Source organism: Raphanus sativus, chromosome 3 (assembly GCF_000801105.2).
Source record: "Raphanus sativus cultivar WK10039 chromosome 3, ASM80110v3, whole genome shotgun sequence".
In the NCBI taxonomy this organism is placed as follows: Eukaryota; Viridiplantae; Streptophyta; class Magnoliopsida; order Brassicales; family Brassicaceae; genus Raphanus; species Raphanus sativus.
The window spans coordinates 6,941,827-6,964,561 of NC_079513.1; the positions used below are offsets into that span (position 1 = coordinate 6,941,827).

Consider the following 22,735-nt stretch of genomic DNA (forward strand, 5'->3'; position numbering starts at 1 on the left):
TTTTAGAGTTGATTGCCGTAAAAGGCACATTTTGAGTTTTGATAACACGGAGAGACACATTGCGCTGGGAAGGCACTTTTTTTTGTCTGTAGTGGTGTTGTTTCACGCTTATGCCTTCACTTAAGGCAGACCAGGAAATGTTTGGGTTTGTGAAACCGGTTAAGAAGTTGTCGGATTGGTTTACTATTGGTTTAAAACAATAAAGATAGGTCTTGTTGCTTTTGAAAACTGACCGTCGGATTTTGATGATACCTTTTTGATCCATCGGCTGTAAATAAAAACACTTTTGGGAGCGTTGAGGGTGAAATGGACGTGAAGTTAATGCACAGCTGTGTTCGGCTTTGGGAGCAAGACAGAAGCTTTCTCATCTCAGTCAGAGGAGGCAAACTAGGTTAATTTTTTGGTTTTTCTAATTCGTTTCCACTGTTCGATTGCCTGGTTTAATCCTTTCTTCGCCGTTTGTCTGTGTATTTCCTTGTTGCAGTTTTCATGGAGGAGCAGTGTTTGGTGACTGGGTTTGTGGTGACTGGGTTTGTGGACATGGAAGCCGGTGGGATTTCGTTGTTGACAAACAGCAGATGGGTCGTCTGGTTCCAGTTTCAGAGGGTATTACAGTAAAAGAGCTAGAAGCTTCTGTTTAAGCGAGTTTGGTAAGGATGAAACGTGTTGGGTAGCTATTCTTAGCTACTGGCCGCCTAGTAGCCATGATCTTGCAACAGGGCTTCGCACACCTCCAGTTCAGCTAACAAGTGATGGAGCTATCAAGTATTTTGTGCAGCACTTAAGGGTTAAAGGTTCGATGAATCTGTTCGTACGTTTCGAGCAGAAGAGTACAGCCTTTGATTCGAGCCAAGATGTTGATGACACTGGAATGGGCTTCGTGACGCCAGTCTCCTTACCTCCCAAGCGTGTTGCAACATCCATTTCTGGTGTTTCTAATGGAGTCCATGTTTCGACGGGTGCTTCTAAGGTTAAAGGTGTGAACTTTGTAGATGTGGAGTTCTTGAACGAGGTTGAGAGAGTTGAGTCTGAGTTTAACAGCGGACGTAAAAGTGGGGAAGCTGTTGGTAGGAGAGATTCTCGTGGTGGTGAGGGTAGCAATAACATGGGCAGAGTTGTTGATGGTGAAGTTTCCAGCGGAAGCAGTGAAGGGGAGGAGGATAGAGCTGAAAGAGTAATTGATGAGAGAGACGTTAGACCTAGAGGGTATGACAAAGACTTCTGGAAACCATTATTGGATTCTAACTACAAAGGGTCTAACGCTGTGAATGTCATCTACAACGAGGACGAGATTGTTGATGGGTTGACACGAGGTAGTGGAGGTCGACGTTACACCTGCACAACAAACGATGCATTCGAACATGTTGTTGAGTTAGGTGGTTCAAGCCGTGGCGTTAGGCTCCGTAAAGATGAAGACTTACGGAAGCAAAACCCGTGGCTCGGGGGTGTGGATGCTAATGGAAGAGTGGATAGGCTGCCACGTGCGTCCACAAGGAAGTTGGAAGAAGTGGATGACGAGGAGTTCGATATACCTCCCCTGTTTGATGATATAACGTACGCTGCAGCAGAGATACCGGACATGGACTTGGATGAGAGGGATGGGAGAATCTATGTTGGCAAGATTTTTGGAAACAAGGAAGATTGTCAGATTTATTTGGCTATATATGCTATTAAGAACCAGTTCCAGTTCAAGCAGACAAGAACCAAAGTTGATTCTTTTGTGGTTGAGTGCCCTGATAAACACTGTTATTGGCGGGTTACAGCTCACGAGATCAGGGTGTGCGGGTATTATGAGATAAGGAAAGCTCAACTAGAGCATCTATGCCCAATTGAGTCGAGACAGGGGTAGAGAAAAGCTACCTCTAAGGCTATTGCTGCTGTGTTCAAATCTAAATTTGGTGAGACTGGTAAAGGACCTAAGGCTACAGAGTTGCAAAAAATGGTGCTAGAAGATCTTAGAGTGACATCATCTTACATGAAGTGCTATCGTGCTAAGGAAAAAGCGGTCATGGGCGTTCATGGGTCAGAGGAAGACTCATACTTAAAGCTTCCAGAGTATTTACACATGTTAAAACTTGCTAATCCCTAGATTGTTGCTGATTTGGAGACTGAGGTTGATGATGATGGAGATGAGCGATTTCTTTATTTGTTCCTAGCCTTTGGGGCGTCAATTGCTGGCTTCAAACATCTACGTCGTGTGCTTGTGATAGATGGTACACACCTAGGAGGCAAGTACAAGGGAGTGTTGCTTACTGCTAGCGGTCAGGATGCAAATTTCCAAATCTTCCCATTGGCTTTTGCTGTTGTGGACAGTGAAGACACTGACGCTTGGATGTGGTTCCTCCAGAAGGTTGAACGGATATTAGCTGATTCTCCAACCCTGGCTATTATATCTGATTGTGCTACATCCATCTCCAATGCTGTTAAATGTGTATACCCATTAGCTCAACATGGTGCTTGCATTGTTCATTTGGCAAGGAACGTAAACTCCCGCTACTCAAGCAAACACTTGGCGAAAATGGTGACTGAAGCTGCAACTGCTTACAGGATAAGGGATTACAGGGATAAGTTCAGTAAAGTTCGAGCTACTAACAGTGCATGCGGTGTTTACTTGGGGAAGATAGGGTTTGGTCATTGGTCAAGGGCTAACTTTCGGGGGGAGCGTTACAATATTATGACTAGTAACATAGCTGAACAACTCAACAACGCTTTGGTGGAAGGAAGATCTTCACCCATTATGGAATTGGTAATCTTCATTCAAAGGATGATGACGAGGTGGTTCTCTGCGAGGAGAAAGAAAGCAGAGAAGCATAGGGGAGTAGTAAGCGTTGAGGTTGATAAAGAGATGACTAAGAACATGGCAACAATGAAGGGTAGCAAAGTAAACTCGGAATCTAACTGAACTTGCGAGATTGTGGGAAAGTTTGGGAGTAAGGAACGTGTGATGCTAGCTGAAAAGAAATGTGATTGCAAGTATTTTGATAGGATACAAATAACTTGTGGTCATGCTATGATTGCTGCAGACAGCTTGGGATTGACATATGAACCATTGGTGGGTCACTGGTACAAGACTACAACGTGGAGAGAGACATATGCTGGTTTAATCAGTCCAGAAGGGGATCCAAAGGATGTGGATGTTCCTGAAGACGTAAAGGAAGGTTGTGATGCCGCCGTTAACCTCAAGGCCGCCAGGTCGCCGTAGGAAGAACAGGATGGCCTCCACTGGTGAATTCCCGGTAATCAGTGGGATGGTTTGTTTGTTACGTTACCTTGTTTTTGTGTAATTCAACTGATGACTCTTGCTTGATAAACATAATACAGGTGCCTAAGAAGAAGAAGCTAATTCCTAACAGATGTGGGAGATGCGGTGGAACATGGCACAACAGGACCCGTTGCACAGAACCTATATAGGAAGTTGAAGTATGGGTTCCTGAGGTGTTTTTTGCCTGACTCAAATGTGGGATTGGTGCCTCCATTTCAAACCAAGAAAAACAAAACAATTGGTTATTTTGCGGATTAGTTTTTTAATTATGGAATCTGAGGAATGTGGGATTGGCACACCCATTTCAAACCAATAGATACAATTTGTTATTTTGCGGATTAGTATCTCTTTTATTATGGATGTTATGAGTTTGTTGGGTCTGTTTTATGTCGAAATTTCTCTGGATTTAAAATGTTGAATTTTGAGACTTATTCGATGATTTGTTGAGTTTGTTTGTTTTGTTTCAATTATGAAGTATTGTAGTTATGTTGAGACAGTCAAAGTTACATCCATTGTTGACCGTTGGTATCAATGGATTCCGAAACTAAACAAACTGTTAAATTCAAAAAATAGAATCATTTAAACAAGTGGTTTGAGTTTGTGTCTGCGGACATGAACACCCGAACACAGTGTTTTCCGTCCACATTGCAACCCGAACACAGAGGGCGTTAGAAAGCCCCGAGTAAGACTGAAACGACATTTAGATTCTTACATAGCAATTGTCTGAATCCGGTAGTACTACAAAGTAGAAAGAGTGAGATTACAGGAATTTCCAATAGAGGCATAAAACTCGCCAACCCTAATAATGTTTATAGGAACTTCCAGTAGATGCATGCAATTGCTCCAACAATTGCAACAGCCGCTAGAAAGTTCTGGGTGGTGTCACTGTCGCCAAGCTGTGTTGGAACCATGTTCGAACTTAGGATAGCATCAAACTCTTGTTTAATCTCTCTTCTGGCTTCAAGCATGTCTTGTTTCATCTGCGAGACCTGTTCATCCAGCTTGAACAAACACTCAGCCTTGTGTTCAGCTATCTGGTCAGCTAAGGTTTTGTTTAGAGTGTGATAGTCGTGTAGGAGATCGATGAATTTGGCATCCACCATCCTAACTTCGTCTAGAATGGCTTCGTCTTCCCATTTGAAGAGGTGTGACTCAGTTTTTCTCTGAAATCATAAATGGACAGGACAGACGAATTACGATATATTAATCTTGGGGGTGTTAGTGTCGTAGATTGGAAGTAGCGATAACTTACGAAGTGCAACTTCGCATCGGTAGAATCAGCGGAAAGGGTTTTCTTTTGTTTCTGAAGCCCATACAACGATGCCTTTCCCACACCAGCATTTAGTTGGGACGCCGTGAACTGTCCGGCGTGACGCGGGTCGCGAAGACGTAGATGAAGAGGTGCTCATCGAACTGGATGGGGCAGATTTGAAAGAAGGAAACAAGGTTTGGTAGTAGAGAGGATAAAATCACTTATGTTTCTAGTGGAGATGAAACCCTAATTGAGATCTGCGGCGTAAGGTTTGTGAGAATTATTTTTGGAGAAGACCGGTTTATTGAGGGTGGTCAAACCGGCCGGTATGGACATAATTTCGGTTTAATTAGCTAAGATTTGGCTATTTCGGTTTCTCATTTCTAGTAGATAAGACTACAATAAGGAAACCAACTCTGTTCAGACAGTACTAGTAACGAAAAAGAGAAAAACCAGTAAACATGACACCGAAATCGTAGCAACATTGACAGAGAGGGGAACATAGTTTCCCAAACAAAGAAAGTAGAAATAGTCATGGAGAGAGATAGAGAAAGAGATACAACATCAGTCAGACCATCTCAGCTGTGATCAAAGCATTGGTGGAGCATGATAGGCAGGTAGAACGATGGTCTTGTAGACATCCATTGCGTATTGTTTTCGAAGGTCGTCCACATCTGTGTCTGTGATACCTGACATCTGTGGATCTGGATCACCGTGAGCATGGAGCTCCATGAACTTGATACTGAGTGGTCCACAATCACTTCCACGCTCGTTGATGTCTTTCATCCTCTTCGAGTAAAAAGGCTTAAGACCACGGAACTGAGTCTGCTGTGGTTTGGCTACCTTCTTGACGAGGTACGGGAGTGAAGTGAGTAGACCCTCCATAAACTTCACAACCTTTTTATCTGCGTACAGCGATGGTTGGGGATCCATAATCTCGACGTATCCCATGTCGAGGTTTATCGCTAGGCCCACCCAGTGTCTATCTCCCCATATCATTGGAGTGTATATTGTGACCATATCTTCCATCCACTTCTTCCCCGGCTTAAGCACCAAGTCAGTGAGGTTGTTATCCCATTTGAATATGTCTTTCCTCCTAATCAGTTTGAACCTCTTCCACACCTCCTGAATACTTGATGTTAGGAATGGTGTTGTGAACGCAAGCTTCTCCCTCCCAGCGAGCATGTACATCAAAATCTCCATGTGCTACATCATGATGAAAACCCACGAAAAATGCCCCCGAATAATTGTTGCCATAGGAGAACAGTTTGTACCTGACTCTGATCGAAGTTAAGCACAGGGATTGAGATCCGTCTGGATGTCGCGGTAGCCGCGAACGCATTGACAGTGGCTGCATACTCTTCAAAACCGCTGCTTTTCGTGGGAGAGGTATCTGGAGTGATAGGATGTGGTGGAGGTTGATCATCTCTACGCGTTGAAGTGTCGTAAAGTGGATTTTCCAGTGATGCAGCCTCAGGACTAATGGGCTCGAAAATTTCAAGACCTTCATTCAGGAGGTGGTGGAAGGGGGGACTGTTTGGATGATCAGCAGCAGTGTAGATGGTGGGTCCGGATCTCCTGCGGGAATTATTTTGAAGATCCAAAACCAAAAGACTTGTAAATGACAGGTGGTGACTCTGGAGTGTACAGCCAAGGGGGAGTTTGAGAAGGAGAAGCTGCGAGTGGTAAGGATCTTACGGGTGTAGTGCCTTCTTCTGGAGGAACAGACTCTTTGGGCTTTGGAGAGTTGTGGACAGGAAGCAGGCTGTGTTCGGTGTGTTCAGTCCTGTTGTGGTCAGGAAGAGTGTGTTCAATGTCCATGGGTTGGAGATCTGTGTGTGCAGGGCTACTGTGGACAGGGGATTTGTGTCCTGGTCTGCCGTATTGCTGAGCTTCGTATTGGCTGATCACAGAGGAGCTGCAGTTAGTGGGGTCTTCCTCCATAGGTGTCGGACATTCCGGGGCGTGAACGATAATAGTTAGATACGACATGAGTAATGGAACTACTGATTTGGTTTTGTTAAAAAAAAAAGAAAGTACCGTTGTAGGTGCTTGAGCCTCTGTAGTGTGATCTTCCTTGTCAGTCTGACAACCTCTAGATTGAAGATTAGCTTGACGGTCAGCCGATATGAGGGTGTGAAAAGCTGTTCGTCTGCTGTGGTTCCGTGTCTTCCTACGTTTGATCATCGCCTTGAAATCTTTCCAAAGTTTGGAGACCTGTGAGGAAACCTTAGTCAACAACCTAACAATCGGGTCGTTGGTGATGGGGTTGGAAGCTGTTTTGGGGAAGTAGTTGCTGATCCTTCTCTGCTTGCGGGAAGATGGTGGCTTGTTAATGGTCTTGGTGGGTTTTAGAACATGCCTCCTCGGTGCTGGTTGCTCCTTCGAAGGTTTATATATCAGTTTAGTACACCCCCTGAATCCACCAGGCCATAGATGCTTCTTGAATGGATGGTTGTTCGCTATGAGGCTCTCCATGTACGTAACACGGTCGTCAACAGCGACGTCGGGCCAGACTCCCCATCCCTGTTGTGGTTGCATCCGAATAGGTATCAGAGAGGTCACTGCAAGCTGAAAATAAAACAATGAAACACACAACGATCAGTTTTCTAGGGTTCTATCAAAAAAGAAAAAGTAGTTAGTGGAAGGCCACTACTTACATTATGCTCAGCTTCAACGCGTAGTATGTCGTTGTAGCTGATGTTCGAGTGCAAAGGCAGATGGGGTTATTCGAGATCGCTGATTGAAAGCGTGTCTAAGGGGGCTGGGATTAAGGACTGCAATTGCGGAACAGCCTGAAATGCAAGGAGTTGCAAAGCTAGTGGAAACCCCTGAAGACGGTATGTTTCCTGTTTCAGCAGTTTGACAAGCTCGCCAGCAGGGTCTTCGCAATCCAAAGGCGGTTTCATGCAATTGATGGTCTTGAGGAATGACTCTCTGCCCCAGGGGTGCTGGCAGAAAGCGTCGACGTCCTGAACCATCTTTACGTACTTCAGAGTGGGGCGTGTCTTCTGCTGGTGAGCAATAAGGACGCTGTCGACGATCAGTATCAAAGCTATCTGCAACTTCTTACGCCCTGGCATCTTTGTGTCGGTGGCGAGTCTGTTTTTAAGATCAGCATTAGTGACAAACTTCTTCTTCCCGATGAGCCTGATCCAGTCTGGATCTTTGTTGGCTTGGCTCTGATCTTCTAGTTCGGTCTCGTAGTCTGCGGGGAACTCACCACATGGTAACCCTGTGATTGTGCCAAACTCTGGGAGAGCAAAACGAACTGCGTCGCTTCCAAAGACTGACCACAAGGTGTGTCTGTCCTCGCAAATAAGCTGTCTGGTGAGAAAGGCGTGGATAATTTTGCACGAGACAGGACACTGGCGTGCAGGAAGATCAAACAGCCCACCGAAACAAGAGTTCTTGATGTACTGCAGCTCGTCCGTGTCCTTTAAGACATTCTGAATGAATGGTAAGATGTCTGGCTTGGAGAAAATGTTATGACGACGGGTGGGGAACCGATCTGTCGCGAACAGCCTAGGTGGGAGTCTTTTGTCGGGTTTCTTTTGCCCTACAAAACATGAAAAATGGATCTCTGGTTCGTGAGTAATAAAAAGGCGATATTTTTGTAAGATAGAAGAAAAACAAATCAGCCAAAAAACCCAATTGCAAACCCTAGAAAACAGAACATTGTTAAACTGCCAGAACTACTACTGAGGATAGCAAAACCAACATATATTTTGTAAGATCTGATGGTTCGAAAGTGAAATAGAGATGAAAGTGGACCAATTTAGAAAAGGAAAGAGCGCTTGGAAAAATCAGTAACTTGCAGGAATCGTACCTTTCATGTCGGGAGAGAACCTTGAGAGTTGAAACACCGGCAAAAGTGGTAACGAATGGCGTCGGAAACAAAGAGATCTAGGAGATTAGGGATTTAGGGTTCGTCGTCGCCGCCTCTTTGGGAGAGAAAGAGTGAAAGCGAGAATAGGGGGAAATGAGAGGAAATTGCTGGCCTAGGGTTCGTGTGGTTTAATTGGTATTGGTATCAAGATTTTGGTTTGAGCCGAAACCAACCAACCCGGTTTAGTTTCGATTAGTGGGTAGTGGAGTCTTTGACTAGAGAGAAAGTGCTCTTCAAGTGGATTGTGTCTTTTCTTCAAGTGGATTGTGTCTTCGGTTCACTCCTAAGTTCACCGCTAACGTTCTATACGCACGAAAATAAAACAAGAGAGAGATAAAGTTTTTCTATGGTCTCTCCCCACCCCGCCGTCAAACCTAGTTTCAGACATCTCAACCGTTTGTTTCAAGGAGGCCAACGACACAGTTTTCGCCATTGATCTCCTGTTCTGACAGTTTCTTCGCGTCCTAGCCACACCCATCGATCCTATCTTACTGCATCGCTTCCTTCTTGTCCCTGTGACTCTGGATCTCTGCATCGTCAGACCTAATCAAAAGTGGAAGTTCGTGCTTCTCTTTCCTGGAGCGCAGGAGAGGTCGCGAGTGTTTGAGACCATCGGTGGCCTTGATCTTCTGACCTCTTAGTGTGTCGGATCTGGGTCAGATCTGAATCTCTAGTCATCGAGTTTAGGTTGAGAGCGTAGCTACCTCTTCTCCTTTCTCTGACCATCCTCCCGACGAGTTGAGTTACGAAGATTCAAAGGGTGTAGAGTCTTTCCTCAGGGGATTCATCCTCAGAGAGCAGCGGGGCAATGGTGTCTGTTGAGGTTCTCTGTATCTAGTTTCAACTATTATCTCCATGGCTTTCTCCTGTCAATTTTGGTTCAGTTCTCTCTCTTTGTGTTTTGGGTGGTTGGATGCTTAGGGTTCTCTGAGGACAGTCCCTATGCCTCTATCTCTTGATATCGAACGATTGAGAATTTCAATTGGTGGGATTAGCCTGTTATGAGGGTCTTCAGACTTCTCGTATGTTCTCATCTCCGTCTTCAAGCTCTGGTTTGTTTCTTTTTCGACAGTCTTGATGTGTTAGCTTATCTTTTGGGTCGTAGTCGGATTGGGGTGTGTTATACCCGACTACGATTGACTATCGTTTCTTGGGCTCTATTTCAAGTGAAGACATCTAGGCACAGTCAGAAAGCTACTTTCCGAGTGGCTTTGGGTTTGGTTTCAACGAATTCCCTCATCAGCTAGCACCGAAGTGTAGGCCAGGCTCTCCGTCGTTGCTGCTTGAGAGACCTTTGGGTTAGTCTTCGGCAAACTGTTCCCGCTTAGCCAACTCCTATTCTCAGCAGATTTCGATCAGCAAAGGGTTTAGGAAGCGCTTGAGTTAGGAGCTTAGTTGATACTTGTTCTTAAACTTTAGTTCTAAGTTTGTTTTTGCAATATTCTTAGATCTTCCATTGATGCTATAGGTTCTTTTACTTTTTGTGGTCTTTAGGATTAGATCAGCTCTTGAGCAATCTAGGATTTCAATTTCCATTATAATCAAATTATTATTATTATTCAGTGAATGATATTTATAATTTAGCAAAAAAATAATTCTATCTATAAAAAAGGTAAAAAAAAAAGGGAATTGGCCAAATATGATTCAAAACTTGATTTTAAATGTAAAATCCAAAACTTCAATCAAATGTAAAACTAACCCAAAAACCTTGTGAAATAACAATAAGCCCCTTATGACCAAACAAAAAAACCAGAATTCATTTTTTCGAATATAACCCCGGAAATTCTTCTGAGTTTCTGAAAGTCTTCTCGAAGACTTTTTAATTTATAAATAGATCATATATTAGATCTTAAAATAATTTATAAATTTTATAAAAAAATATTTTCTTGGGAGAAAAATTGAAATCACGTAATTATAAACATTTATAAATGATATAAATTAAGATATAGTAAAATTGAATTGTTTTCAACATAGATGATTGAATGTAGTGAGTCATGGTATTCTTTGGTGTAAGGTTTGATAATATATGTTGTAGTATTGTATGTATTTTTAGGGTTATATTTTGGAAGCATAGTATTTTTCTTGAAATTTTTTTTGACTTATATATGTTTAGTTTTGTGTATATTAAACACTCTTTAACTTAAGTTTAAGTTTAATGAATTGTTTATTTATATTTAGTTAGTTATTTGAGTTCATGGTTTATATTTAGGGCATAAACGACTTCCAGAAAGTCTTCTAGACGACTTCCATAAAGACTTCTTGTGTTTTTTTACGTTAGAAGACTTTTAGTAAGTTTTTCGAGTCAAAAATATTTAGCATAATTGGAAACTTTTGTCTCACTATATTAAAAAAATTACACATTCTCTCTCTTCCTTTCAAATGGCTGCAACAAAAATGTAATGTTTCTCACTCTAAAACTCCATAACCTTTTTATAATCTCTTTAAACTTAAAAACACTAAACTTGGGGCATTTGTTGATTTGCCCTATTTTCAAAAACAAAATGGAGAATGGTACCCTTCCAAAGGTTAAAATTATTAAAAGGGTCCACCTTTTTTAAAATTACCATTTAGCCATTTACGAGCAAAAATGCCATTATTGGTTTAAAAATAGAAAATAAATAAAAACTCTCTCAGTTCAACAATATGACCAACTACGTCTGCAACATACATGTTTAACAAAATCAAATATGATAAGCATATAAGTATAGACATATAATTTATTGTTTTACTACCTATTAGAAAACATGCTTGTAGTGATCAACTCATAACCAACTGAAAATCGACCAAAACTTAGAAACATTTCATCGTTCACATGATTAGATCTGGTGAATGTTGTGTTATGAACAAAGTTATTTTTATATGAATTTTCAGTTGATCTGTGCATCCATGTTGCTGGACTGAGAGGGAAAATTTGAATATTACTCCAAGCTCCAACTGGTAGAACTCGCCAGTTTATTTTTTGCACGAAGTATGAATTTTGCATCCTTTACATTTACAAAGACAAATCGAACATATTTAGTTATATATGTAACAAAATTGAATGAAATAAATAACAATAAATCGATAGTATACATATAATTCAAAACATACATGCTCATATGCTAAGATGATTTCAAGTGTTTCTTCATAGACAAAGTTGTATTGTTTCCATGTATGTAACACTTTCAGATGAACCTTCCAATCGGTTTTGAAAGGCTTCACATCACCCAAAAAGTGAACAGGAAAAGAACATTCATAATGTTTTTCCTTAGTGGATTGGTTGTGAGTTTAGGTCGATGGATCTGGTTGTATTTATAAGAGAACCTCAATAGAGGATTCATAAAACCTAAATTTTATTGTTAGAGAATATTTAAACATAGTTTACGAAGTTGCAGATATTTTGTGAATGTGCATTTTCTAAAAGACCTTTATACAGTTAAGATGATATTTAGGAAATCTATTTTTCTAACATACATGCGGATCAATTAACATTTTGAAAATTAATAGAGAGATTTTCTTCTGTAAATAGAGATATTTGTATTTAAGTACATTAACAAATTACTTAATAGTATACAATGTTAGACGATCAACCAATTCTGTAATATATGTTAAAGAAGACATGAAAGTTTGCATATATACATTAATTAATCTATTGACCATCGCCCAAGTTTCATAGTGATATACGAACTATGGAAGATACCATATTAAGTTTTTAAATATACCTTTGAAAATGTATTACATGATTTAATTTAAATGTGAAAAATATTCAGTCAAGGTAAAAGAATAAATATCTATAATTTAAAGACGTTAAGCGAATGATACAAAAACGTTAGTATTATTAGGATTATATAAATTCAGGATTTTTAAAAATAATATCTGATTTTTAAACTGAGGTATAATATTTAAAAACGAATAATCACATCAGTTACCATTGTTAGGAATATATGAAAACAGGATTTTATAAAGATTATGTAAACATTTTCGGAATTGTGTTCTTATCTATTAGAAAATGTTCAAATTTAGGGATTCGTTGAAAGGAAGATTTCATTTCAATGATGAAATGTTCAGATCATGGGATTAGATGAAAGAAATGACTTGATTTATGTATTTAACATCCATAATATTATTCAGTTAATAACATTTCATTGTTAATAAATTCGATCCAAGAGTAAATTGAGAAGGAGGGTTTAGGTTACGTGGTTTCAGTCGACGTCATGTAATTTCATTTAGGGGTTGGAACCCTAACTGTGGGAAGTATCAAAAAGGAAAGGTTTGAAAGGTCCTAATTACCCTTAATGAAAGAGACGATTAGGCTAAAAGTTAGGGACAATTAGTGGGGAAAGAGTAGGTGTATCATGTTTTAATAGTATAGATGTAGAGCGAGTTATAATGTTCAATGGAAAACAAAACAAAAATTGCTTGATAATTACTATAAGTGACTATATAGATATATCCACCCATTAGTTTCACTACACTGCTGTGTTTTAATACATGTAGATTTAAAATTATATTAAATCATAAATTGTATTTTCATTGAAAACTAATCGGTGATATAACATTTTTATATTTGCATACAATTATATATATATTATAATTTTGATAATATCGATTATTTATAATATATAGAGTACTAGGTGTTTTCCTGCACCATGTGCAGTAAGGAATTTTTTAAATCTAACATATATTTAAAAATAAATTTTATTAAATATTATAGATTTTACTATTTTCTTACTAATATTTAACATATATTTGATATATATTAAATCAATTTTTAAACTAATAAAATGATATAAAATTGTATAATTATAAAAGTTTAGCCTAAACAATATTTATAAAATTTGTTGATATATAAGAAACTAATAATCTTACGATTAGATATTTAATTTTTTAAAACATTGTAGAAATTTTGAAAGTTTTAGCATAATAAAAATTGTATAATTATACAAAAATAATAATATTACGAATTTGAAATGTTATATATGTTTTTTAATTCTAACTTATATTTAAAAATAAATTTTATTAAATATTATAGATTTACTATTTTCTTACTAATATTTAATATACATTTGATATATATAAATCAATTTGTATAAAAATAATAAAATGATATAAAATTGTATAATTATAAAAAAATTTGGCCTAAAGAATATTTATAAAATTTGTTGATATATAAGAAACTAATAATCTTACGATTAGATATTTTTTTTAAAATTGTAGAAATTTTTAAAAGTTTTAGTAATACAAATTGTTTAATTATACAAAATAATAATATTTCGAAATTTGAAATGTTATATATGAATATATTTATTTTATAGATGATGCATGAGCTATTACCATATTTTAAAAAAGTTTACAAAAAATATCAATATTAAATGTAATATATGAACTAGATCATGACCCGCGCGACCGCGCGGATTCCATTTTTCTCTTAACATATAACATATATTCTATAGTAGTTAATATAATTGGAGTTTGTCTAATTCTATATTGTAATTTTAAATAATTTTGAGTTTGTCCAATTCTATATTGTGTAGTTTAATATAATTGTGAGTTTCTCAGTTTCGTAGTATAGATGTAGGGTGAAAACAATAATCTAATATTAACCAATACAATTTAGACTAACATAACTGAAGTCTTCATTATGATATTAATAAAATAGTTATAATTTATAGTTATACAATAGATAAACAAAAATATTTATGAGAAAAAACTAACAAAAATTAACCGTGCTGATATATAAATGTTTTATATTTGGTTAAATAATTTAAATGAAATTGTACTAATCCAAAAAATAGTTTCAAATTTTTTTATTAATAAAATAAGTATTTTGAATGTATATGCAAAAAGTTCAATACGAAAATGACTAATGTGTTTTTTATAAAGTTAAATGCTTACAATGTTTCTGTTTTATACTTATTCATTCACAATATAAATATTATGGCCCATAAAGTAAAATTTTTATTGTAAATATCTATGTTTTGATATGTAATTAATAAGCTGTAACAGCAATTGTCCAAGAAAAAATTAAAGATGTTATATTTTATTTTCTTTTTCTTTGCTATATATATAAGGAAATATATTCTAGTTATTGCATATCTAAGGTAAATCCGTCCCTTTAAATTATAGAATGTTCTATGTTATACTTATATTATTTGAGTATCAAGAAATATATATTCTGATATCTGTATCCAGCAATTTAAATTTTAAAGTTAATCAATAACTGGTTAAAGACTTGTTAATGACTCGCAATCGGCTAAAGAAGATGTATAATATAATGTAAAAAATTATAGTTATTTATGAATAGATGTATAATATAATGTACAGAAGTATAATATAATATAGAAAAAAATCATAGTTGTTTACGAACAAATGTATAATATAATATCCAACTTAAAAATGTGATGTCCAACTTAAAAATCCACATAGATGAAGTTGTAATGTTTCTGTTTTAATAAGATAGATTATTATCATATTGTAATAAGTTTGCCAAAAATATAAATCAACATTAAATGAAATATCCATGTCATATTTTTCTGGAAGCCATGTCATCAATTTTAGTAGTCATGTCATATTTGTTTTGTGAAACTAATTGTAGGGAGGACATGTGGCAAAATCACTTCGCAAATATAGTCTAGGGAATTATTATCAAACGAAGGAATGGTGAAGATAGAGACATCGTTGCTATATAGCAATAGAAAAAATTGTAGTTAATGGTTGCTAAATAGAACAATTATACCAACCACCTATCCATAGCTAAAGCGTAGCTATTTAGCTATAGACCACCAACGAAATCTATCTGTAACTATATAGCTACGGGTTGCTATAGTTAGCTAAAAACTTAAAATTATATGTTATGTCGCTATATATGTAGCTAATGAAATTGGCTACGGAAATGCCTTTGCCAACCAGTAGCTATTTTTATGAATTCTTGGAGAGTTAACGCCATGCAAACATTTCGTGGGATACTTAAGTATAATTACATGAGAACCCATAAAATTAGACAAAAAGCTTCTTTTGATATGAATTTCGTACTCAAGCAGTTAAGGTGTCATCACTCTGACTAGCATAGCTCTGGCGTAGATGTCGCATTTGGCTGTCGGGAGGACTAAAGTAAGCCATACATGTCTTGTTATGCCTTGCGAGGTTCTTGCGATTTTGGTTGAGGAAGGGATTGTTTTCTTGTGAGAAAACATCTTTCAAGTTCTACTACATTCCATCCTAAGGGGTCGTGAGCCTTACTCAACGACAGTCCGATGTGCGTTCACTTGATGCATAATTTTTCGACGTTGGCTGGTTTGTTGTATGTTTCCTACCCGGGTTAGGTGCTGCTCTGCTCTCGCTTTTAACTTAGCAGTGCTTCTGATCCTCCAGAGGGTTGAAACCAAAATCTTCTTTTGATCGGATTTTGTACCTGATTCATTGAAGTGGCATGAATCTGACTAGCATAGCCCTAGCTTAGATGTCGCCTTTGGCTACCTGGGAGACTAAAGTAACCCACACATGCCCTCTCGTTGCGCCTTATGAGGCACTTGTGGTTAAGTAGGGATAGTCCCCATGTAAGAAGACCTTCTCCCAGTTCCATTCATTTCCATCCTGCAAGGGGCTGGGAGCCCTACTCAACAGTCTGATGTGGGTTCACTCTGTGCATATTTTCAGGTTGGCTTTTCTGTTGTATGTCCGCTACCTGGGGTAAGTGCCGCCCAAACCTTTTCTAAACTTATTAGTTCTTCAGATTAATTCCTCCGGTGAAATTTATGGCCACAGCCACCACTGACAACAAATTTTCTGATTCTATCTTCTTCCGCCAGCTTCGTAGCACTTGGTCCATGACTTTGTAACATCCCGGTTTGTGGTATATGGAAAGAGAAACTGTAGAGTCGTGATTTGATCACTTTTGTTAGGAGAGATGTCTATTCATAGGAGAGATTCACACAACTTAGTCATAAAACAAGTTAGTCATAAAGCAACTTTGTTATTATGTGTCATTGAGTTTATTTAACCTTTTGACAGTTATTACTAAGTCACTATGGTTAGACACCAAGTGAATTTTAGTATTAGTCATTTGTCACTAAGTTGCATATCTTGGTCATTAAATTAGATTAGTAATCAAGTTTACTCAGGATAACCCATTTATCATCAAAATATGATGGACTTTCTCCATATAAAATATAACATTTACTTCACACTAATTTTTTACCCAGTTCAATAGACATGTAATATTATATTCACATATTTAATTTTTTACTCAACCCAAAAAACTAAAAAAAATAGTTCCAACATAGCTAAATGAACAAGCTCTGAATTTCTTGCTCCGTACGAGAATGTCGTTGACCAAATTTTCAATATGAATATTCTTTTGTTGGCATGTGAGGATATTGACTAACTGTTGGCTTTGGCTATCTACTTCAAACACAATGGATGTTATTCCTTAAGACCATGACATATACACTAACAGTGGTTTTCCTTCAGTTTCAAGAGCTGATTGTGACACTCCAGAGGCGACTGATCCCCAAAAAAGTGTAATTCCTTGATGATCACATATCACCCATCCTGCTGTGATCCTTTGTCCATCCTGCATCAAAATTCGTTTTAACAATTCCAAAAGGTGGTCATCTCCATTGCGATTAAGTGTGATTCTGTTGAGTGTTCTTTAAACACGTTAAGTTGGATCAAGCCGAGGAGTTCTGTTGATGACCCATTCCCATTAGTCAAACGGTTTGGAACTGACTAAGAAACTTCCAGTAACATAGTATATATTATATAATTTATATTACTGGAATGTTGAAACTTTCACTGACGGCATATGAATATATCGATGGAATGTGGAAACTTCAAACTTCCACTACCTTGGTATATAAATTATAATATTTTAGTGTGGGTTTCGACCTAGTAATCTAGAAAACATGGCCGTCGTCTAGGAAGTTTGATATCAAAGAGATTTACTGAAAACAAGAAAGCTTAAGGAAAGCAGAAATTATAGTATTAGAATATGAATTCCGGTTCAAAAGTTATGGCATATTAAGAAAAAAATTAACGGATCAGAACAAAGTGAAAAGTAACAATGCTCCAATGATTTTATGTTTTAGATTTTGTTTTTGTATTTGAAATATAAATATTGATATTTTATAATATAGTTAGTGTATATATTTTAAAATAAAATCAAATTAAAATATATAATACAAAGAAAAATTTCTTAGTATGACATAAAAAGGTTTTTATTACAAATATAGTCCATAAAGTCAAAATAATCAAAATATTTCTTTAAAAAGATAAATATGCATTTATATTTCTACGGTTAACTTATCAAAAAAAAATTAGTAGAACACTTCGGACATAATTTACGATGTGTCGACAGGCGGAAGAGACATTACATCTATTCCAGCAGAATATTTCCACTCTAGCCACATGGGGGCGAGAAACAACTTATTTTCACCAGATCCAAAACTCACGTAGCTGAAAACCCAAAACATCCTCCAAGGGAGGATAACACCATGCTAACAGCAATAACAAAATTCAATGCATGAATTACTTATGAGTTCCTGCTAGTTATGGGTCTCGACCACGAATCACACGCCTACAATCTTTGGTTCCAGCTGGTTCTAAGTCTAAACTACAAATCTGACCTCAACAATCTTTGGTTCATGTTGGTTTTGAGTCTCATCCACAAATCAGACCCCCACAATCTTTGGTTCCTGCTGGTTTCGAGTCTCAACCAGGAATCAGATTCCTACAATCATTGGTTCCTACTGGTTATGGGTCTTAGTTGCGAATAAGACCTCTACAACCTTTCGAAAGAAGAGAATCTGGAAATTGTATCAATCTCCACAATTTCTGCTAACAATTCTAATTCTAAGTTAAATTCATGAATTAGTCTGAAACCAATTCATCTTTCTTGTTTTGGTTTGCATAGTTTATCCCATATTTCTCAGTGCATCCAGAACAAATATAATTATATGATAATAATAGTGATATTTTTATTTGGTTAAATTCTTAAATATGATTTTTCTTTTAGTTATCCAGTCCATTTTCTCTTTAAAAAATTAATTAAAGTTAAACCAAAAATGAACTGACAAACAAAAGGTAAAAGCATATATTAACCAAGTTAGCGAAAAAAAAAAAGGTAAAAGCAAATTTTGTGAAAATTGATACACAACTCCAATACGCGCATCCTCTTCGTTCACTGTTAGTCAAGCTGGGTGGATTTACCATGGTGAAAACTTTCTGTGTGTATATAAAGAGATGTCCATGCCATGTTTACCATCACAACTTCCATTTTCGCTTCTTTTCCATTATTGATATTCAATAAACTAGCATAAAATAAGAACGATAGGCTCTTGGACCACAATGAGTATCAGTCGTCATATGACTCTTTCTTTTCTCTTCTTGTATATTTTTAATTTCCAAGACGTGATTGCGTTCGCTACGACAGCAAGACACTCGTGTCGTCCGGAACAAAGGAACGTGCTACTCGAATTCAAAAAGGAGTTTGAGATTCGGAGGTCTTCTTCGAAACTTTGTAATATTGATGGTCGCATTGTAGGCTCTTATCCGAAGACAGAGTCATGGGAAAATAACAGCGACTGCTGTTATTGGGATGGTATCACGTGTGATGCCAAGTCTAAAGATGTGATCAAGGTAGACCTCAGCTGCAGCTGCCTCCATGGCCGGTTTCATTCCAATACCAGTCTTGTTAGGTTTCAAAACCTTCCTTCTCTTAAAACTCTAGACCTTTCTAATAATTATTTATATGGTCAAGTCCCTTTCTCAATTGGAAAACTCTCTCGTCTCACCTCTCTTTCTCTTTCCAATAATCGGTTTTCGGGTCAGATTCTACCTTCACTCAAAAATATTTCTCATCTCGCCTTTCTCAGTCTTTCTAACAACCTGTTTTCGGGTTCCATTGGAAACTTTTCTCATCTCACATTTCTGGACCTTTCCTCTAATCATTTCACTGGTCAAATTCCATTTTCAGTTGGAGTCCTTTCACAACTCAAGTCTCTCCATCTTTCTAATAACCAGTTTTCAGGTCAGATTCCATCTTCACTTGGAAATCTTTCACACCTCACCTCTCTCGACTTATCTGGTAATCAGTTTTCGGGTCAGATTCCAACCTCACTTGGAAAACTTTCATACCTCACCTCTCTCCAACTTTCTGATAATCAGTTCTCAAACCAAATTCCGCCTCCACTTGGAAACCTTTCTCATCTCACCTCTCTAGATTTTTCTCATAACCATTTTTCAGGCCAGATTCCATCTTCAATTGGAAAACTCTCTCACTTAACTTCTCTAGACTGTTATGATAACAGTCTGATTGGTCAAATCCCATCTTCTTTTTCACGTTTGACCCAATTGACCAACTTGGTCGTAAATTCCAACAAGCTTAGTGGTAAATTTCCTATCGCACTACTAAATCTGACTAAGCTATCCTACTTTTCACTCTCCAACAATCGGTTCACTGGAACTCTCCCTCCAAACATCACTTCACTATTCAACTTGATGTTCATTTCAGCATACGACAACGCTCTCGTTGGCGCCCTCCCTTCTTCTCTCTTCAACCTTCCCGCCCTGACCTCTATTTATTTGACAAATAACCAACTCGACGGATCTCTCAAGTTTGGTAATATATCTTCACCATCTAAGCTACGAGTGTTAAGCCTCGGCAGTAATAAATTCAAAGGTCCAATCCCGAGTTCCATTTCCAAATTAGCCAATCTCGAGGTGCTTGACATTTCCCATTGGAACTCCCCTGTTGACTTCAGCATCTTCTCGCTTCTCAGCTCGCTCCAACGTCTTTACTTATCTCACTTGACGGCAACGCCTACGATCGACCTGAATACAGTTCTGTCACGTTTCAAGTCTCTCGATTTATTGGATCTCTCAGGAAACCATGTTTTAGCCACAAACAAAACTACGGTTTCGGATGCGATAAGTAATTTAAACTTGTCAGGCTGCGGTATAACCGAATTTCCGGAGCTTCTAAGAACCCAGACGCTGCTGCAGACTCTAGACATTTCCAACAACAGAATCAAAGGTCATGTCCCTGGTTGGTTATGGATGCTACCAAATCTAGGTTACTTGGATCTATCCAACAACACCTTCACTGGTTTCGAAATATCAACGGCACGCAAACTATCCTCTCTCCTGGGGCACCTCTTTGCCTCCAACAACAATTTCTCAGGAAATGTTCCTTCTCTCATATGTGAGTTGCACTCTCTAAGAACCCTCGATCTATCGAACAACAACTTCAGCGGTTCGATCCCTCTCTGTATGGGAAACCTCAAGAGCACTCTTTCGGTTCTGAACGTGCGTCAGAATCGTCTTAGTGGATGTCTTCCAGGGAATGCATTCGAAAGTCTAAGGTCATTTGACGTTGGCCATAACCAACTCGTTGGAAAGCTTCCGAGATCGTTGGTGAATTTCTCCGCGCTCGAAGTTCTAAACGTGGAAAGCAACATGATCAATGACACATTTCCGTTCTGGTTGAATTCTCTACGAGAGCTGAGAGTTCTCGTGTTACGCTCCAACGCGTTCCATGGACCAGTACATCAAGCCTCTTTCCGTAAGCTGCAAATCATCGACATATCGCATAATCATTTCGGTGGGATTTTGCCAGCGGATTATTTTGTGAACTGGAGAAAAATGTCATCTCTTGAGACGAACAAAGATGGGTCCAATCTAAATTACATTGGGGAAGGTTATTACCATGATTCCATGGTTTTGATGAATAAAGGTATAAAGATGGAGCTGGTCCGGATTCTAGAGATCTACACAGCACTCGATTTTTCCGGAAACAAACTTGAAGGAGAGATTCCGAAGTCGATCGGCTTATTGAAAGAGCTTCACGTGCTCAACTTGTCGAACAATGCTTTCACTGGCCACATCCCATCGTCTATGGCAAACCTGACAGCTCTTGAGTCACTTGACGTTTCCCAAAACAATATTTCGGGAGAAATCCCACAGGAGTTGGGGAATCTGTCGTACCTTGCGTACATGAACTTTTCCCATAACAAGCTTGTAGGTCTTATACCAGGAGGCACTCAGTTTCGAAGGCAGGCTTGCTCTTCTTTCAAAGATAATTCAGGACTTTTTGGTCCTGCTCTCGACGAAGATTGCAGTGATATCCACATGCCCTCATCATCGCCACCATATGAAGCGCTAGAGGTAGAGGAAGAAGAAGAAGAAGATGTGTTTTGTTGGATTGCAGCTGCAATAGGTTTTGTACCTGGTATTGTATTTGGATCAGCAATTGGATACATATTGGTTTGTTACAAAACAGAGTGGTTCAAGACTCACTTTGGACGAAATAAACGCAGATGCAGAGGCACCCCAACTCGTTAGAGAGGTAATGTTCTGAATTTCAGTGAATAAAGATTATGTGTTTGTTGATGAAGAAACCAAAGATGAATTAATAAGTTAACTTAACGTATGGAGCGCTTTTTTTATGTAGCTTTCTTAAACCAAGTTGAATCATTGTAAAAGGAGAATGAAGCAACTAAACAAATGGACTGTTGTCTGTTGAGAAAGAAGCTATGGGAGAACACATTACTCTGTGTTTAGTATGCTCTTTTGTTTTTGGTTTGTTCTGTTACTCTGTTTTTAGCTCGGTGTGTTTTTCTTTTATACTACTGTTTAGATCTAATATTTATGTCTCTCTGTAATTGAACACTGAACAACTCTGTATTCAAAGCACAAACATATTCCTCTTTATTTCGATGGACATGAATTCACAGATGTACTGATGTTCTTCTGTCCAAGTGGATGCGACTAAATCGATATTTCTTCTTCCAAACTAAAAACAAATATATCAACACACATGATACATTTCATAAGATCATTTCTTTCCTTTTTTGTAGTATTTAGTGTCAGTTTAGGGTATAAGCTCTTTAATAAGCTATAAGTTAGTAAATTCTTAGAAGACACGTGAAAGAAAGTAATTGATGATCAGTGGTAACAGAAAAAGGAACTATTTCTAACCAATTTAAAGACTTGTAGATGATCAACGAAATATAAATGGCGTTATAACTTCAGATAAGAAAAAAATTTCAAAAAAAAAAATTATTAGAGCAAGATTTATCATATAAATCCGGTCCAGTAAAGATAACCAAGTATATTTATAATAATTTTGTCTATAATAAAGTCAGTAACTATTAAAAACATGTGTTTTTTCATTTTTTATTTCTTTTATATATATATATCATTTTATTTTCATAACATATAAAAAAAATTCCACATATTTGTTGGTAGGGCTGTCAGTTGAGTTGGACGGCACCCAAATGGGTGTGGCCAATTGAACATTTGTTTTAATGGATTCAAAACACCCACATTCATATTTAGCCCACATCCAATAAGACCC

The 22,735-nt window shown here is 37.7% G+C and overlaps 3 protein-coding genes across 3 annotated transcripts; 2 read left to right on the forward strand and 1 right to left on the reverse strand.

The window, feature by feature from the left end:
* Window positions 1–1,939: 1,939 nt before the first annotated feature.
* Window positions 1,940–3,202, forward strand: LOC108845046 (uncharacterized). The gene is made up of 3 exons (XM_018618316.1): window positions 1,940–2,005; window positions 2,090–2,881; window positions 2,924–3,202. The coding sequence occupies exons 1-3, from the start codon at window positions 1,940–1,942 to the stop codon at window positions 3,200–3,202; spliced, it is 1,137 nt and encodes a 378-aa protein (XP_018473818.1).
* A 4,038-nt stretch (window positions 3,203–7,240) lies between these two features.
* Window positions 7,241–8,350, reverse strand: LOC130509936 (uncharacterized). The gene is made up of 2 exons (XM_057006252.1): window positions 8,344–8,350; window positions 7,241–8,073 (listed from the first exon to the last, which is right to left on the reverse strand). Exons 1-2 carry the CDS (start codon window positions 8,348–8,350, stop codon window positions 7,241–7,243), a joined length of 840 nt encoding a protein of 279 aa, XP_056862232.1.
* Window positions 8,351–18,703: 10,353 nt separating this feature from the next.
* On the forward strand, window positions 18,704–21,720 carry LOC108845045 (receptor-like protein 34). Its single transcript, XM_057005494.1, has one exon. It carries the CDS (start codon window positions 18,727–18,729, stop codon window positions 21,718–21,720), a length of 2,994 nt encoding a protein of 997 aa, XP_056861474.1. The 5' UTR covers window positions 18,704–18,726.
* Window positions 21,721–22,735: the final 1,015 nt, after the last annotated feature.